Here is a 19,688-nt window from a genome sequence, read left to right as displayed (position 1 = left end):
AAGGGCTAGACAAGAAAGTGCCAAAAAGCCCACATAAAACTTAAACATACAGATTCTAGCAATTACTAAAGAGAACTAAAGAGAAATTCAAATCCGGCGCCATTTTTCCCGCGGACAGGCCTGCTGAGGTCAGCTGGAACTCGGTCCACGTCATGAACCACGTGACAGGGTTTAGGTCACAGCAAACAACACACACCCCCTTCCGGATTAAGTGTTCTTTTGTACCAGCCCCATGATGGCAACGTGAACGTTTAGAACCATGTCTTAAGAAGCCGATAGAAACCTCGAGCTCGCCGTCTAATTGTTAAATAAATAGCACCTCGGAGGCTATTTCAACTCCATACGGCTCTTATACTACGATTTGGCTAACTGAGATTATACACTTCCGTGTATCTTCTTTGCGCATATAGGCCTTTTTCAAAAATGACCACTCTTCTTTCATGTTACATTAATTAATCTTGCTAAACGCCACGCTTAGAAATCCCATGATCCATGGAAATCCCCATCCCGTAGTCCCTAAAATTGTATTGTTTTAAATTATGAAAAACAGTACCACTGCACAGCGGTTTCCTTGCGGTATGTGAAATAAAAAATGGCGGACGAGTTGAACAGTTCAAGCGAAGTAAAATATTTGTGTCTCTTCGCCCAAGAACATGTCGATTTTAGATTATCGGTAGGTAGATTCAAACTTCAATGTCAATGCAATCAAAGAAAGGTGTTAATCGTAAATGTGTTGTTATGAAAGTCAATACCGGTAGTTAGTTTTTATTTTTCCCCGTCTTTCTTTTCAAGGTCAAGGTGTCCTCTATCAATCTGGCCCCATTTGTTCAAAGAGCGGATAATTTTATCCACAGGATAGGTCAGATAAAACGTGTGCAAGATTTTTCCGATAGCCCTATAATTTGTGGATAGAATAGAAGTATATGTCAAATTCAAGTATGAGATTATTGTGTTGAAACCTTGCCAAAAGCGTTAGTTGGAGTACATTTGCTCCCGCTAGCTGGATAGTGACTTATCCAGTGGATAAAGTTATCCACTCTTTGAACAACTGGGTGCTGTAGGAAGCTTTCTTAATTTTATGTGATTTTTCACGATCGGCAAGGTATTTTTGCTATATTGGATTCCTTAACAAAACTCAATAGGCCTTATCACGGTTTTCGACGACATCTTGACGAGTAGGCAAACAGGCGTGAAATAATAGTGTTTGTATGGAAATCCGATGTCAAATAATTTTCATAAAACGTTGCTTCTGAAAAATTCATGAATTGGAAACTTTTGGCACTGGGAAAAAGATTTTAAGAAAAAATTTAGAGGGATGTAGCTGTGCCAGAAAGCGTCCAGTCGTGTTTTGAATTTTCCATACATTTGTCTGTAAAGCGAACCAGCCGCGAACTGCTCTAAAAATAGCTCGCGGGAAAAAATACAGGGAAATGTATGGAAAGTTCAAAACAGGACTGGACGCTTTCTGGCATAGCTACATCCCTCCAAATTTTTTCTTAAAATCCTTTTCCTAGTGCCAAAAGTTTCCAATTCATGAATTTTTCAGAAGCGATGTTTTATAAAAATTATTTGACATCGGATTTCCATACAAACACTGTTATTTCAAGCCTGTTTGCCTACTCGTCAAAATGGCGTGGAAAACCATGATAAGGCCTATTGATAGAAATACTTGCACTGGGTATAAATTTGTAGTGGTTTCTTATCAGTAAACTTATGCATCAGTCATCAGTCTTTTCAGCAGCGCCCGTTCCCCCCACCCCTATTTTGGACTGACCCCCGTTAATCATCATTATTATCTCTTTTAGGAGTTGCTGTCCATATCGTCAATGTTTGGCTTCAAGGTTCATTTTCAATGCCAGGATCACAGAAAAGAGGTAAAGAAATTTCATTTAAAAATGTCCTTGCAGCCAAAATTGATTTTAGTAGCAGTGATCAGCGATTTCCTATATGAGCTATAAACAAGTCTAGTCCATTAGATAATTTATGGTTTTTGGACCATTTCGTTGTGAAACTGGGTCATAGATTTTATAATTTTTCTCAAGAATTGGATGTAATTTTGCCTAAGATAGAAAGTCACTGGAATTGCAGAAACTGTGATTTAACTGCTTGAGAGATATGCAAGTTTAGTTATTTTCTTCAGATCTATGATGCACAGATCTGAGAAAAGGCACTTTGGTCTTTAATAGCAATTTAGGTTTGATAGAACCATTTTAGTTTTACAGTAACTTGCACTTTTTTTCTGAGTATTCCTGTGTTGCTGAATGATAAATGCTGTGCATCTTTCTCATTTAATGGGGGGGTTGGGGGGGGCTTAAAACATACCATGATCAAATTTCTTCCATGCCATTCATTAACATTCAGACCCAAAGTAGTATGTAGGATATTTTGACAGTTATGCGCCATTCAAATCGAAACTTCAACATCCCCCCCCCCCCCCCCAGGCAAACCCCCAGGCATTTGACTATTTTCTGTTCCCGGGGAGTGGGGAATTTGATGGGTAAAGCCTTCCCGGGGGTCAGGAATTTGACCTTTGTCTGGGTGGGATTGGGAAAATTGAACCTGAAGTGTCAGGTTTCAGATGGCTTTTTTTTTTCGGGCACCGAAGTCACTAACAGATATAAACATGTGTTTGGACGAGATGGAAGAGTTTAAAGGAAGAGATATAGCATTTGTGAGCAAATATTGGCGTACAAAAAAAGGTCTTCAAAAGTTGTGTATTGTAGTATTTTTGAAGGTATGTATGGAAAGTAGAATGAATGATTTTTATAGATTGTATTTAAACAATGTAGATTTTTTATACAATGAGCCAAGCTGTGGCTTTGTCCCGCAGTGAATAGTGAAAGAAATAAACACTGCCGACTGAAAAACTGCTTTGGCTTAAACTGCAGAATATCCTGCCACTCTAACAGTCTACATAGCTGGCTAACTCATTAATGTGTATTTCTAGTTCTTAAAGCCTAGCGTGTACCGCGTAGACAACTTTCCATCTTGAATTTCCGCGTACCGTGTATTGCGTAGCGAACATCTATTGATAGGTTGTTAGAGTTGCAGAGCAAGAAGAGGGTTATCAGAGCATTGCCACCGAGTGTCCTTATTGAGGAAGCTTTCAAGCAAGGCTGTGCTGAAGGAGAAAACACGTTACATCTCGCAAAGAAATGTTGCTTGAAGGGTGTAGAAGTCCAAATGTGGTTGACCCATCTTAAAAAGAAGAAACTAACCCGCGCTAGAGCAGTGCAGAAAGCCCGTGAAACCAGAGAGAAGAAAAAAAAAACACCCTCCCACTTAAGAACTGGTTCTTGTTAGTTAGCTGGGGCAGGAGGTGTTTATCACTTATGGATGCATAGCCGAAGAAAAGAGAAAAGAGCTACACCTTTATAGAAAAGTACTTTAAATAGTTTTTTGGCAATTTGGATCCAATTAGCTAAGTGACTGGTTTTTTTTTCCCTTTAAGTAACTGAACTGTCAAAAGAATTTTGGCTGCGTAATTCGTCTTTGTCATACTATTCTCGGTTTTCACTGTCACGCCATTGAAAAAAAAAATCGAAACCATTCCATGAATGAAGTCAAGAAATTGACATGGTATAGAGGATAAATAAATAAGGCATCTGTCCAAGTGTCAGGTCTGTGCGGCATTCCCTACTGGAGTTATTTGACAAAATGTTCCACATAAATTTATAGAGCTTAGTATGGAGACGCCATGTTTGTGCCCCTCTGAGGGACACAAACATGGCGGCCGGAAATACGAAAAAACATCTGGAGTTCACTTTTGCCAGAAGGAGGTTTGTTTGCCCTTGTGAATTTTCGAATGTTTAGCTTAATATTTCTCCTCAAACTTAAATTGTTTAGAATGCTGAAAATTACCCGAAGAGTCATTTTTAAGATACGGAAAAGCTCTGTCACGGCCGTCCTCCTTATGTCACGCACGATGGAAACTCGGAAATTGAAACCGTTCCATTTTCAAAAGGAAGCACGACATCGAGCTAAGAAATTGTGAACAGACATATTTTTAGGTAATCTTTCCTTGAATGAAGGTAAAAATTTTGTAGGCCTCCCAGTTTTGAATTCTAGAATTTGGTGACGTCACGTGAAAACCAAGAATAGAGTGAATACAATATGGTACGTTTTCACACCCCATTTCATTGTTAAAGCTGTACATTTCTGTTAGTGGTAATCAACTGACACTGAACAGTTTATCATTGGTAAACAAAATGAAATTCAATACTCTGTACTGAAACGACCAAACATGTTTAGCTCGCAACAAGGTAAGGAATAGAGAAAACTTTCTGTGCATTTAAGAGCTCAAAATCTACTATCAACTTTTTAAAGCCATTCGGGATTCTCACTTTACTTGATATCATCGTAGAATAAAACTGTTTACACCTTGCCGTATATGCATTAAAAGATTTAGACTTACATTTGAAGTTCATAGGATCGAGATTATCCGCTGTGGGAATGGAGCAGGAGTTTTTTGATTTCATATTAATAGTAGAAGATCTCAAGGCTGTCCAAGTCAAAAAGTTAGTGTTAAGTCCTTTCTGCTTAAACGATTCGTAAGAGCGCACATTGTCAACATCAAACTGTTATGTCCTTGTCAAAGTATGTTTTATAAAAAACGGGTTTATTGTTTATTCGTATATTGTTATTATTCCAAATTACATTTTGAGAATAATTCACATCAGAAAAGGAGCATCTAAAATCCGCCCACCATCTAAGAAGCTGTAAGTAAAACTTACTGAGACTCTAGTCAAGATCATTTACATCATAGTTACATCTAAAAAGAAAACATCCTCCATATTTGCTTAAGTTGTATTTAAGATAAGAAATCCAGGGCCCTTCCCTCTCATCTAAGAGACGCGGAATCCAGGACAATCTTAATGCTTTAATATGTAGCTCAAGGTCTGTAAGGTTCAGTCCACCATTCTCTAAGGTATTTATAACAGAAAGCCTTGTGACTTTATTAGGGCCTTTCCATAAAAATTTGTAGATCATTTTCTCCATCTGTTTAATAATTTTGGGTGGGGTTTCTATTATTGAGGATACATATAATAATTTTGGGATTAGAAAAGATTTGATAATTGTTACTTTGCCAAATAGTGAGAGACCTCTGAGTTTCCATAAATTAATCGTTTTTTGAACTTCATTTAATTTATCCTGGAAATTCTGTTTCATAACATGTTCATGGTCACAGGAGAAGTAAATACCTAGGGTCTCGACACCTGTACACCACTCAAGACCCAGAGGTGTTTCTAAAGAATTTTTGTTTTTTCCAATCCACATAGCCTTGGTTTTAGAAAGGTTCATTTTTAAGCCGGAACATTTTTTGAAGTCATTTAGGATTTGTATTACTTTTTCGACTGATGAAATATTTGCTAGAGTAGCTGTCATGTCGTCGGCATACAACAAAGACCTGGTTTCATCTTCCCCAATTTTTATGCCTTCACTTTTCTCATTTGTTCTTATAGATATTGCCATAATTTCAATGGCAATTAGAAATGTCATAAGGCGACAGAGGGTCTCCCTGTCTAACACCCCTTTCTAACTGAAAAGGAGAAGAGAAAAAACCATAATTTGTTAAGAACACAACTTGAGAGGTTATTGTAAAACATTTGAATCCACTTTATGAATGAGGGTTCGAAATTGAAACACTGTAATGCTTTATAAACAAATAAAGAAATTCATGTTCTATGGAGTCAAAAGCTTTTTCAAAATCAGTAAACAGTAAAACACCTGGTAACTGTAGTGATTCAGTGTGGGCGATAGTATCTAAGATTGAACAAGCTGTCTCTCCAATAAACCTACCCTTCATAAAACCGGATTGATTTGGATAGATTACAGAGGGAAGAACATTTTTTATTCTATTTGCGATGACCTTAGTTGCGATTTTTGAATTGACATTAATCAAGGAGATTGGTCTCCAATTTTCCAAGAACATCCTGTCCCTTCCTTTTTTGTCAATCAAGATGATGATCGCCTCCTTTTGAGAGTTTGACATTTGCCCTAGCTCAAATGAATGATTAAAAACTTCAGTCATTAACTCACCAACAGAATTCCAGAAACATTTATAAAATTCAGCAGGAATTCCATCATTTCCAGGCGTTTTCCCCTTGTCAAATGTATCAAGTGCCATAACACATTCCTCTATGGTTATTTGACCCTCGCAGCTTCGGTATATGACATTTGCAGACTGCAGACTGCAGACCGCAGACTGCAGACCGCAGACTGCAGACTGCAGACCGCAGACTGCAGACTGCAGACTGCAGACTGCAGACTGCAGACCGCAGACTGTAGACTGCAGACTGCAGACCGCAGACTGTAGACTGCAGACTGCAGACCGCAAACTGCAGAATAAATTTTATTGTAAAATAATTTACACACTGGAACATAAGAATAAAGTAAATCCTTCAATTGAGCTGTACCAGCCGCTCTTGCCAATCGATACGTCGATGTGAAGATTTTAACTCATTTCCTGCAGTACTGCTTCTTCTTCTTTTTTTCTCAAAACTAGGAATGTCTTTTCCTTACTTAGTATGCTTCCTTCAGAAAACAATTGCTCGGGTTCCCGATGAGAAAAAGAGAAACGAGCCATACCATCGCCATGTTTTCTTTTACTTTCTTAAAGCCTGGGAATAAGGGTGCCACAGGGTACCCACAGTCACAAAAGCCTCCTCGAAATGGGGATTTCCATGGGAATTAGTCGTAAGATTCATAAAACGTTGAAAATTCACGTACACTGCCATTAATATTAACATACATACCTCAGAAAGACATGTAAAAAAAACGTCATTTTTAGCAAGTTTTGATGTTTTATCGATAAACTCTGGTCCTCAAATTAATCATATACGTAATTTAGCTTAGGAGGCTGTTGTGAGTCTAGGTGCCCTGTGCGCAAATTACAACTGATGAAAACAATTTACAGTCTGCAGTCTGCGGTCTGCAGTCTGCAGTCTGCAGTCTGCAAATGTCATACACCGCGCAGCTTAAGGTGGGGCTCTACCTGAATTTGAGTGAAATTTGAAGAGGTTTAAAGAATGGATAGAAGAAAGAAAAGGATTTTTGGAACACTAACAGACAGTCGATAACCACGCAAGAGCACCCCAGGTTGCTAGTGGACTAACTTGGTATCCGTCTATTTATTATTCTAATTTTAAAACTTCACTAAATCTTCAACATTTCGTATTTCTTTTAATTTTACCAATCCTTCAAGAAAAATTATTTCCTTCCAAATATACCTAAAAAACACCCAAAAATTCATAAAACACCCCAAATCATTGATTTGTGTTATGAATGGAGGGTTTTTGTATTGTTTGAAATGCAAACAAGATATTTCCATTTGACCGATTTTAAGCGGCGTGAAAACGGCTTTCAGGTGAACCCCCACCTTAAACTTTCCTGTTCTGATAGTCGTGGAATATTCGAATTTCCAAGAAAGTGGTCTAATGAGTCAGATTGGTCTATCTTCAATTTGCTACTGTATAGATTCTTGTAATACTTCCAAGAGGACTCCAATATTTTTTGATAATTTTTGGTGATGACTCCACTTAAACAGAGCTTTCTTATGTGCTTCCTGGTGTAATTTCTCTTTTCTAAACTCAAAAAGTATTTAGTACTCTTTTCTCTGTATTCATGCCACCTCGCTCTGGCACGTAAAATCAATCCATTAACCCTTTCCTCATAAAAATTTTTCCAAATCCGCTTTGCATTCATCAAGAATTTTTTGGACCTCCTCACAGGGGGTCTGCTGAAATATTTTGTTTTTGCACAAGGTTGAAGTTAAAAAACAAGTTGAAAAAATAATTGCTATTAAGAAACAGAACCCTTTGTGATTTTCAAATTAGATGGGAGCTTCTCATATAGCTTTTGTTTGCCTTTATTATTTTTTTTTTTTTTTGGAAAAGAATGGAAGACCAATGCATAAATTTAGATCTTATATCTATCTTTTTTTATTAGTTTATTAGTAGCTTAATTTTTGTTAGAGTATTATTTGGGCGTCGCCATTGTCGGTGTGTGTTCGTTGTGCAATGCTAAAAAGAAAATAGTTCTTTTTGTGTCAATTAGTATAATTAGCCGTTTATGTTGTTAGTAGAGCTGGATACTGTAAGTAGTGCAATTATTATTAGTGACCGTAAGTAGAGTAATGTAAATAAGCATTGTAATAAGTGTAAGTGGTGTTCATATTGTATTGTAAGTATTGTGTTTTTTGAGACTGTTATCCCTAATAAAAAAATAATAATAATGAAATAAAAAAAAGAAAAAAAACTGACACTGAACAATTTAAAATACATGCAGCCATAGATGCTCTAGGCTCTGTTGTTGATATGTATGCAGTACCCTCGTTAAACAACCTTTGCAGTGTTTCAGAGTTAGAGCATCTTACACTTGCTGATTGACATTGTCTGACTTAATTCAATTTCAAAACATTTTTTAATAGTTTCAATATTAAAGAACTTTGTGCTTTTGTAGTAACTCAAGTCTGGCACCATAATATAAAGGGTCATGAAACATATGTTGGTATTTTTATACACAAGCTTTATTAAACATGACAGGAGCCGACTATGATTGTTCTTTGGGAGGGGCATTTGACAGACAAATCCGACGATAAGGTAGCTAAGGGCATTTGAACACCATTTTGGCCTTAGGGGGCAGGAATTCGAACGATCCAAATTATCCTCAAAAGTTCAAATGCCTGGGGTTTGCCCGTGGGGGGGGGGGGGGGTTTCAATTTTCGAGTTGATCGGTGCATTACATGAACCTCCAGTGTAAAAGCCTTGCTCCCATGTGAGTCTTACATGTATATGTATAGTTCAGTAGTAGAGCTTCTGTACTACCAATAATTAGAAGGTCATGGGTTTGGCTCCTTTTGGGAGAACCCTGATTTTCAAGTATTTCTGTATACAGTGTATCACTGACTGGTGAATGTATCTTTCTCAGTAATTTGTATCTGCATGTTCTTATCAATTGCATTTACACAGAATCCTCACTTATTGATAGACCTACCAAATGAAGAGTGTGCGAAGAAGTTGCTTTCCAGAGCTGTCTCAATAAAGTGAGTTTCAAGAACTAATTAAAAATAAATTTATTGAAGTAAAAGTTTATAGCTGTTTTAAATAAATTTGTTTTCTGTTACAAGTTTGTGGGTAGAAACAAAAAATTGAACTCTGTAAATACAGTTACTATTTTTAAAATCATAAAATGTTTGTACACTATGTTTAACATAAATTACTTTTGATATGTACTTGTAGGTCAATCTATGAGGTGTGGGGATATGCAAATAACTTAACAGATTTGAAACAGAGCATTCTTCAATATCCAGCTCATAAAATGGTATGATTTTAATCCACTTGCTTGTTTAGAAAATTATAAAATATCTTGTATATATTTCTTCAATACTTTACTGCATGTACATGTAGCACTGATGTTCCAGTACAGGCTGTAAACAACAGCTGACAGCCCATTTCTTTTCCTGAGATTTTTAATCTTCTTTAAAGTCTATGAATTACCCATTGAATAGACTGTATTCCTGTAGCCTGGCTTGATTGATTCTGCACGTGGGTCAGTACTGGCCTCGTTAATCATTAATTTAATAATTTTAAATGTTACTTGTAGATTGATCGCTGATCCTGAGAATTGTGTGAGAACAGCTTACTAATGTCTGACATGTTTATCTTAGCCAAATTTTTTTTTTAAGAGGTGTAACCCAAAACAATCTGAAAGATTTTCCATAAGAGTTTCAAGGTAACAGTACATTCTAGGTGTTTTAACGTACGCTAGGTTTGAAGTTAGAACTTTTCTGTGTGCTTTTATTTTTGTGCATTTTTAGGTGTTCTGTTCACTAAGAATAATGAATAAAGGTTTAAGCAAAAACACAAAATAATATTACTGTCATATTAATGTGATTAGAAAAATACATGTACACTATTTTTGTTTTTCATTCTAACCTGCAGAAGCCCTACTCCTCAAGTGATTCAACATTCAAAATTAGCATTGAATCTTTCAATAAAAAACTGACAGTCAGTCAGCAGAGAGAACTTATTGATGTAAGTATTTTGGAAAGTGAAAAATCTTTGCAGGACTGTACATCATGTATAAAAAATATCATACAGTCTAGGCCTGTCATACAAAAACCTAACTGAGGTAAATCTGAGCAAGACTGAAAACCTAATAGTTGACTTAATAAAAATAATAAAATAAATTTCTATGCACTAATTATTTTCAAAAGTGCTTCACAATCAAAAATTAATTGGATCATTTAGGAAGGAAGAGAAGAAGGAAGAAGTTATATGCACCTACCACTTCAATTGCTTATCAATCACTGAATAGATTCAATGTGCACTAGGCTATGCACTTTAGCTGGAGGTCTTTTATTGTTGATGTAATTGCTAGCACAGTACCTGGTGCAGTACAGTCGTGTACTGTTATGTACTCTGTAGACTGATGATCTGGATTTCTCCTTGCTCGGAATTGCTAATAAATTAATTGTTCAGTCTGAGTGTAACTCAAATTTTTTAAAAAGACAACTGATTATGCTGTATTTCTTTACATTATAACCAGAGGTAATTAACACACTTTCATGTTATCCACAGCAATTTGAATTCCTTCCTTTTCAAGGCCATGTAAAGCTGTCAGATCCTGATCATGTATTTCTTTGCTGGTGGATTATGGAGATGACTCAAATACAGCCCCACCCCACCCTGAACGGATGTTTTTTGGATGCTTGGTAAGAAATACTAAGACATTATTCATCAGGGTCTCAATGTACTAACAATAAATTATGGCATCCTTATAGATAATCTTTTGAGCTGCGGCCAGCTATCAACATTCATATTCTCCTGACTGCTCTTTGAATATTTCCACTTGTATCAGTCGAGGGATTTTGTCATGAACATCAAGACATAATTTTATCTTTTGTCATTGTTTCCTAACACCTAAGTATGTTTTTCATGACCTGTTTATCTACTAAATGAAATAAAAACAATTATTAATAATAATATTTTTGCAAGGGCAAGTTACATACTGGTCGCTATGACTGGGGCTGACGAGGATAATGTTAAGCCCAAGCATGTGTGGTTTAAGGCCATTGCAGCTCTCTCTTCTAAGCTGGCTTGTCTGGATTTGCCACAGCAGTGTACTGGCCATGCATGGCTGATAAGTTTTGATTAGGACAAAACAGCAGCTGCATTTCATTTGCACCAAAAAGATATTGTGTGGGTTATACTACTGCAGCCTGCTGCATACTGGCCTGCATTAACATCTTTAAGGTTCTAGCAAGCCATAAGTGGAGTGCATCATGTCCTGTTCTATAAAACCTAAAGCTTAACTATGTAAATTTGTTGTCATGTACTCAAAGACTCCTTACTAGTGTATTGGGACCAGAAAATGTGTTGTAATATCTATTCCTAGTGATGTGTTTTAAAACCTCTGACCAGCAGTTTCTTGGTTAACAATTGGATTTATTTAGTTTATTGGAATATCTGACTCAGTAAAACACAACCTTTTTCAGTTTTTCATTTTCAATTCTTCTTTTGATTTCTTTTCATGACATTTTTCATTTCTTTCCAGATTGGACATGGCCAGCGGCACTTGCTAAAACAGTACTCACTAAAGACAAGACTTTTTATTGGAAATACTTCCATGGATCCTCAGCTTTCCTTTTTAATGGCCAATCAGGGGCAGGTGTGGTGTTTTAAAAAGCTTGTAATTCAAAAGATGGAAATACAATCATCCTGCAGTCAGCCATTGTGATAAATGTCCATCATGTTTCACTATTTTTATCTTGAAGGTTTCCTCAGGAAGCTTTGTCTTTGACCCTTTTGTTGGTACTGGTAAGGTTGTTGTTGTTGTTGTTGTTTGCTTTTTGTTTTGTCTTTGTTGTTCTCTTCTTCTAAAGTGTACAATGTACATGTACCTCAGGCTCAGGGTTAAACAATAAAAATGGTGTCAAATGTAACATGAATGCTTTCTTAATGACAAATAATTCTGCTCATAATTTTTCCTTGTTATTGTAAAAAGTCAAATCACTGGTAGTTTTCTAGTGTATGGTGTATACTCTAATAGATCAAGATGACTCCATCAAATTATGTTTAAAATATGGCAGTGAAACCACTTGCCTGTGGCTTGTGGTTCCACTTAAGTTTTAAACATTTTATGACATCATTTTATGGTTTATAAGAGTATAGCCCATAGAAAACTTCCCTCCATTTGTAAATGATAGCTTTTAAAAGTAATTTATTACCCTTGGATTCAGCAATTCAGTTACGAGAGACTTTTTTCTGCAGTTATAAGTAATATACATGTACATGCAGTCAACAGGGTAGAGTTGACAGGTTGGCTTAACAGTAGGCAAGTCAAAGTCAATGAAAAATTAAAGTAAAGAATTTGATTACATGTAGGATGGAGTCTTGTAGTCTTTTAACAATTTTAAAATAATAAATGGTATTAATAATAATTTTTTGTTAGGAAGTGTTCTTGTGTCCTGCTCTCATTTTGGATCACATGTGATTGGAAGTGACATTGATGGCACATTACTTCATGGCAGAGGTATTGAAAATTTCATTCAAAATAATTTTTTCAATGATGTGCCATTGCATAATAACGTACATAACATCGCAGCTATAAACTTGTTATTAATGTTTCCAATGCTAACCAATTACTGGGCCTTGGCCTTGATTCTTACAAATATGTACAGTGAAATTTATTTAGCAGCTTGAGGGAACTCACTGCTCTTCCTCACTTGTGGCTAGGTTCACTTTACGTTTCTAGTTTTCAATTTCACCAGTTTTCATTTTTGCATTATCTATAAACTAGTTTTACTGCCAGTAATGCATTGTTTGGTTTAAGGTAGAAGCTCCAGGGCAAACAGGCAAGGAAAATGGAGAGGTGATAATCTTGTCATTATATTTCTTGTCTATAATGTATTCTTCATACCATATACATGTTGTAAAACAAGCGGTTTTTTGTTTAAGCTCGAGATGAGAATTTTAAAGCCAACTTTGCTCAGTATGGTCTCGGCAGTTATTTTGTGGACGTGCTGGTTGCGGATGCTGGAAGACTGGGATTAAGGGAGGCTCCATTATTCGATGCCATAGTAACAGACCGTGAGTAACAGCGTTTAAATTATTCCCTTCAGTGGCTCCGTCTTAAATAAAGTTTACCGGTGCATGTATATTCTGTATTGAGAAGTCAAACTTACGATATTGCCAATAGTCACTGAATAGTTCAGATCTGCTTACATGTAAGAATAAACGGACATTTAGGTATATTGTAAGTAGCAGTACCTTGTATAAAACTATATTCATGTATAAGTTCAGTTGTTGGACTTGTTGTACATAATCTGTTGGAAATAAGATAGTTTGGCCAGAGCAAAAGCATGCTTACTGATATGAAGACGTAATATTAGTTATTTTATTCTGTAATTTAGTTTGACCAGGAGAAAAGCATGCTTACTTAAATATGAGGACGTAACATTTATTATTTTGATTCTTTTATTTAGCCCCTTATGGAATTCGGGAAGGAGCACGCAAATTGGAAACAGCTGTTGATTTTCAAGAAGAGCCAGACAGCCAGTAAGTGTACAAATGACGACAAAGGATCAGAGAGAATAAGATTTGTTAATAGTGTCCTTAAACAGATGCTGTCTTTACTCAAAAAGCCCCGTGGCTCTCGTTAAATTTTTAGGCTTTCTTATGCAGTGATGCTTATTCATTTCAGGTGAGGCGCTTTCGAATAACAGATAAATAACTAGCGTTAGCGGAAACAACAGAATTCAACATGCCGCAAACTCAGTTAGGATGTTAATGCTAACATAACCATGACAATAAAATTTCTTTGGCATACTTCGAATTTATAAGCACTTTTTTTTAAGTGTAGCCATCTTTTCTTTGCTGTTTATTATGCTGTACAAGGTGGTTCTAACTTTTCAGTCTGTGGATGAAATTCTCAAATGTGATCGATTCAAATGAAAGCTACTGAGCAGTACGTTCTTGTCGTGCTGTTTATTATGCTGCACAATGTGGTTCAAAGTTTTGAGTCTGTGGATGAAATCCTGTATTGTGAGCATGCATGTGAAAGCTACTTTACGATGACACAGTTTATTTCAGTCAAAAGGAAATTTTCGAGTTTTGGCTGAACCTTGTTACTCAAGTGTGCGTTGTTGTTAAAGGTTTGATTCACAAACTTATAAATTGTTTTACTTATCTTCCAGAGATCAGACGCCAGTTTCTTTAGCTGTACGAGGCTGTCGACTGTCGGAGATTCTCACCACCTTATTGGACCTTTCTGCTCGGTATCTGGTGCTTCATGGAAGACTAGTTTACTGGCTTCCAATTTATCGACCGAGGTAATTTTGGATAATAACTTGTAGTAAATATAAAGGCAAGCAAACTTGCCTGAAACAAAGTAATCTGGAATGAAGTCAATTTGCCAACGTTTCGAATAAATGATCCCTCGGAGAAAAAAAAGTAATTCTTCCAATCTCGTTAAGTAAACAGTTTCACAGCAATAAACTGTGAACTATCGTCATTTCTCTTGTGTTACGTACACGAGGTCATGTGGTGAACGTTTTATAATAAGGTTTAGAAGCTTGCAGCTTGGAAGCCTGCGTGGCGGTCAAGTGGTAGTGAAAGGTGTATAATTCATACCCGGGCACAGATCACAAGCTGTCGGAATTTGTAAACCGCAATCCCAAATTTTCAAGTCCTCCCCCGTTCTCACATAAAGCGTAACGATCGATTTTTTAGCCTTCACAAATGTCCTTCTACTTTGTTTCCAGTCTTTTCCCTTCTGAATCGCTGTACAATATTCAACAATTCTTCTTGTCGTGTGTTCTTGTTTGTTACTGAACGCGTGTTTTCAACCAATATTCTTTGTATATTTTGTTATTATTTGGGGCGGTATTTGTTTAGATATCTTAAATGTTCATGTACAAAATAACAATTCAGTACATTCTGAAGTAGGTTATAAAATGAATCTCCCCAGTTACTCGGAAGGGCTTATTCCAAGTCATCCCTGCCTGAAACTTGTGGCCAACAGTGAACAGTGTTTGTCAAGACACGTGTCCCGCCGGTTGATCACCATGGAAAAGATCAAAGAACACGAGGTGAGTTGAAAGTAACGAGTCAAGTGGATTGTAGCTCAATGGCACCTCCGTGAGTTTTGAAGTGAGAAGGAATTTTATTGACGCTGAAATCATACGTATATGCCTTATATAAGAAGCACTTATATAAGAATTGTAAACGTTACGTTAGGGAACTGATCATAACAAGTTTGTTCGAAGAGGACCTACTTTGGATTGCTTTTTGAGCCTTGCCTTTCATGTTCTTAGCATTGCTCCCCAGCGTTTTTGTTTTTAAATGACAGTTAATTTTCTCTGCCTTCGTTCTATTACAGATAGGAGACCCGAACTTGTCCGTTGTGGAACCAAAGTTCCTTGAGTCTTGTGATAACTTCAGGGATAATTACTTTAGCCAGTCCACCTGATCACCGACTGACCACAGCTAAATAAGCTGTCGAGGCATGTCACGTGATTCTTGTGGCCACGTGACCTTGTGCGTGTCGGCCATCTGATTGTGCGCGGTTCTATGATCTACCAAGTTTTATAAACTGAAACTTTCTAGGACGCGCCGGGTTCCTCCCTCTGACGACTAGCAGGACTTGTAACGGTCGGTTAAGCCTCAACTTCACACTGTCAGCGAAACTAAAGTGAAGAACCTTTTTTATTCTGCAACGAAAGAGTTGAGCCTAAGATCCTAACATCTGTTTGACTTTTCCTACCGGAATGGGAGTTTCGATCACGCTCACAGATAGGACGGCACTTCTACCTGTCATCATCAGTGTAAACGGATGCAGAGGCACTAGAAAGAAACTGGATGAACTCGTACCGGTATGAAAGTTGGCATGGTATATCCTGTAACCACATCATAGTTGGTAGCCTCCCCGGCACCAGTCGAACCTTTGTGTGAGTGGTATCACGATCCTTGAGGTCTTTCAACTGCTCATGCGTGGCACGCCCTGTGTATCGGTTAAGGTACGAGCAATTCTTGTAAAATCGCTATAAGATGTTCCAATCTACATACATTGTCGTCTTCACAAAGTTTTTTATCCCTCCGTTGGACCTTTGTTTTGTGCATCCAGTAAAAAGGGACGAAAAAATTTCTCAGACTTCGAACAATTTAACAACACAGGGAAACAAATCATTTGTGGAGCAATTTGTTCTGCATAAAAAAAGTTGAGTTTTTAACATATATTGTGTTGTTCTTTGTTGTTTGACTGCAGCGGTAAACAATAGAAGCATTTGGGGTTGATGTAGCATTTTTATTATACCTCCACTGGGGCTTGATCGTATTAAATGAGTTTTCAAGATCAGAAAAACAATCAAATAATTAAGATTTTCCAAGTGAAATTGATATAGATCTGTATAGAGATTTTAAATGTGATCAGGGGCATTCACCAATTAACAGGGTCAGTGACTAAGCGCAAACAAGAAAGACCTTTTTAAAAGTGTCAACTTGGAAAAAAGGAAGATTAAAACATCATCTCGGGGCGTTATTGGCCTACGGCTTTCGTTTGAATGGTCACTCGTTTGATTTCATCCCCAGATTCGAGAATTGGAACTACCTTGTACAAAGAAAACAACTACTAAGTAGCTTTTGTGTGAGATAATGAAAGTTTTAACCTTTGACTTGTAAAGTTTGACGGCTCCCTTTCTTAAAACTCATCTCTGTGTAAGCTATATTATAGTTATCATCTTGTCATCATTGTTGGTACTTTTTTTTCGAGGAGGTTCTGCGTTTCGGACCATTCATGTATTAACTTTCTTTTCTTGCAAGAATTTCAAAAGTTCCGAGGTCTCAGAATGGCTGGCAACGATGCACAAAAAAAATCACCCCTGGACAATTTGGCGTTCGTCGTCTTTTATTTCAGTCCTTTCGCAAATGAGCACTAAGTAAAAATTAATAATAATAATAATGAATTTACATTGATTTATACAAAATGTGTATCAACACTCCGGGAAAACATTTCGACAAGATATTAATGTTTTTGCCCCCTACCCTTGTCTTTCGGCTCGTTGTAAATCAACTGAATAAAAACACATCTGGTAATTCTTTTTGTGTAATGTGTCCTTGGCGTTAATCCTCTTTATGCAGATAAGCTTGCATAGTTTCGAGATTAAAAAGACTATTAAATGATTAATTTTAAGCATCCTTAGTTCCACTAATTGAAATGGGAATTGAGGGGTGACTGGCATTTAAGTTGGATCTTCGGAGCCACAGAGCAATTGTCAAAGAGTCAATAGAATTGTGATTGTCTCTGTCAGCTAGTATGGAAGATGTACGTTTCTTTTTCTGTACAAACATCTCAATTTTATTTTCCAACTCGATAATTCTACCTTCAAGTTCCGCTTCCATGTTTTCAAGTTCGTGCGCTCGTTGCAGCGCATGATTCACTTTATTCTGCAAGGCTTCTGATTCACGCTTCTTAGCAGCTCTCTCGTTTTTCCTTTGCTCTAAAATGTGTACACGTTCCTTTATAGCCCCTAATTGTTCCTGTAATACTCGTGCACTTGCTTCCGATCGGATGTATCGAGCGCGCGCCTGCTCCGTTTGATCAAGTAACATACGTTCCCTGTCAACACTCGCTTGATATCTTTTCTCGGCGTATTCTGTTTGCCTGTTAACTTTGGCAAGTTTAGGATTCATTGCTTCAGACGCCAGTACACCGTGATCTTCTCCCGGTGTAAGTCGAAATATTTCTTCACAGAATCGAATCAAAGCGTTCCATTTGTGTTGTACTCTCGTCATCCTGGCCTGTGTTCGATCCAGTTGTGAGTCGCGCGTACTTATCAGCTGTTCCATCTTTGTTTTTATTCCCATCGTGCGATTATATCTTTCCTCCACAACTCGCAGACTTTGTTTGGCTTTTTCAGCGCGCTTTTCTGCTGCCTGAATTTTGCTTTTAAAGGAAGCTAGTTTCCTGCGCACCACATCCGTACCTTGAACGTCCAAAGCCATATGCAAAGGCCCCTTACAAGTCAGTTTGTGTTTTGCGCCTTGTTGGTTTTTTGCCCGATTTTTTTTTTTTATCTCGGGAGAAAGCTTTTAGCTTGTAAAGTTTCCTCACAGGGAGGCCTTTCTTCTTGTTCTTCCAAGCGTTGATTTACATGGCTATAGCTAGCAGTGTTGAATGGGACTACTTACGCTGTTCCAATTGAGTATGCTTGTGTTTTTGGACCCCTAGGCGGCTCTAAATGTCATCGTAGCGCATGTGGCACGATCTATAACGTTCCGTAGATCACTATACTCGTCATCACTTTTTTCATGCTCGTTTATATTACGATAGTCGTGTTCCATCAACATTCTCTCTTCAAAGATAGCAAGCAAGTTAAGCGATGTACCCATAGAAAATAAGGCTTGTGAGAAACAGCATTTTTATGCAAGTTCATCGGCGCAGTATTTTTTGTCTGTTTTTCGTTTCCGTTCAATTTCAACATCATCAACACTGGGTGTATTTGAAGAATAAAGAACTGGGTTATTGTGTTGCATGGTCTAACTGTTGTCATTCAAGAATGGTGCAAATGTCAACACGTGGAGAGAGCTAGCCGCTAGAACACACGCATCGTAATTTAAATCCCTTATCGTGGCCAGGAGCTTTCCCCCTTGAATCTAGCTCTAGCCGTATGGTGCGCTATGGCAGTTTTGAATTCTCTGATTGAGAAGCCCTGTTTTCAAATGTTTTGTGCATTACCCAGCTCTCTCTTTTTGTGGATAATCGGCGAAGCAATAGGTTCAATAGGGTCAAGTATTTTTGGGCAAGTATTCAACCACTTGAGCACGGAAATAATTTGCTCTAATACGATCAACGGTTTGCCATGTATTGTCATCATAGTTAATCCTGTCATCGCGCGCAACACCAAGCCCCTCCCCTCCCCCCCATCTCCCATCCATACGTGGATCTGGGATAGGGTGAGTTGAAGTCCGGAGATGTGCGGATATTGTTACGTTCAGAATGTTATTTTGAGTTGGCCTTCAGTGTCTTCATATTCATAAGGAATCCTTTACCATCCTTGGACCCGAGCTTTCTGCTTCGCTTTGCTCAGAGTATAACGGAACTCAAGACCGTCCCACCATCTATCAACTGTCAGGCTGAACTGGTTTCAACAGACTGATCCAGAAATAAAAGAGGGTGGGGAAAGCGACGATGAATGGGAGGGAATTCTAGCTATGTGTAATCCACTTGGCGAGTTCCTTTGCGGTGGAATCTATACTGTCAGCAATCAACTTCCTCGATTGTGGAAATACAAAACCAACCGGCCAAGCCGATTAGCAGAGTCTATTAGCGAGGATTGATCTCTCTGAACTGTCAATCTGCCAACCTCGCCCTCATGGACAAGTGATTGATTACGTTTTTTGTTTGTGTGTGTGTGTATGTTTGCTCAACTTCTTTTGGTTGCTTCTTTGCCAGAGCTAAGGTTTGTTTTTTCTCAGGATTCATTCTGCAGTGGCTAAGGCCAGAATCTTGCGCACTGTTTGGCCCGGCAAGTGAGAGGAAGGGGGCGCCGACCGACGTCTTATGAAATAATCAAGCTAGAAAAAAGTAAAACTCTATGAAAGGATATCGCGTCACCAATCCATGGTAAAAAATGTCTTTTTTATGCTGCCAGTATTCCTGATACATGAAATCCGCTGTACAAACGAAAG

General features: G+C 37.7%; 1 protein-coding gene and 1 pseudogene across 2 annotated transcripts; one reads left to right on the top strand and one right to left on the bottom strand.

Annotated features, from left to right (window-relative positions):
* Window positions 1-569: 569 nt before the first annotated feature.
* Window positions 570-16,235, top strand: LOC146457051 (tRNA (guanine(10)-N(2))-methyltransferase TRMT11-like; annotated as a pseudogene). The gene is made up of 15 exons (XR_014858613.1): window positions 570-673; window positions 1,806-1,874; window positions 8,970-9,043; window positions 9,240-9,321; window positions 9,942-10,034; window positions 10,581-10,714; window positions 11,557-11,670; window positions 11,777-11,819; window positions 12,454-12,534; window positions 12,835-12,873; window positions 12,960-13,091; window positions 13,487-13,559; window positions 14,198-14,332; window positions 14,971-15,091; window positions 15,382-16,235. The product of XR_014858613.1 is annotated as a tRNA (guanine(10)-N(2))-methyltransferase TRMT11-like (transcript).
* Window positions 16,236-16,884: 649 nt separating this feature from the next.
* LOC146457050 (uncharacterized) lies at window positions 16,885-19,610 on the bottom strand. Its single transcript, XM_085092414.1, has one exon. The coding sequence runs from the start codon at window positions 18,000-18,002 to the stop codon at window positions 17,187-17,189; it is 816 nt and encodes a 271-aa protein (XP_084948540.1). The 5' UTR covers window positions 18,003-19,610; the 3' UTR covers window positions 16,885-17,186.
* Window positions 19,611-19,688: the final 78 nt, after the last annotated feature.

Source organism: Pavona decussata, unplaced genomic scaffold (assembly GCF_977016875.1).
Source record: "Pavona decussata unplaced genomic scaffold, jaPavDecu1.1 SCAFFOLD_249, whole genome shotgun sequence".
NCBI classification, from domain to species: Eukaryota; Metazoa; Cnidaria; class Anthozoa; order Scleractinia; family Agariciidae; genus Pavona; species Pavona decussata.
Note: the sequence above shows the minus strand (reverse complement) of the source record. Positions and strands in the feature narration are given on the sequence as shown.

What these genes read in the sequence shown, in the direction of transcription:
- LOC146457050 (XM_085092414.1), bottom strand. Translation starts at nt 18,002, where the DNA reads ATGGCTTTGGACGTTCAAGGTACGGATGTGGTGCGCAGGAAACTAGCT.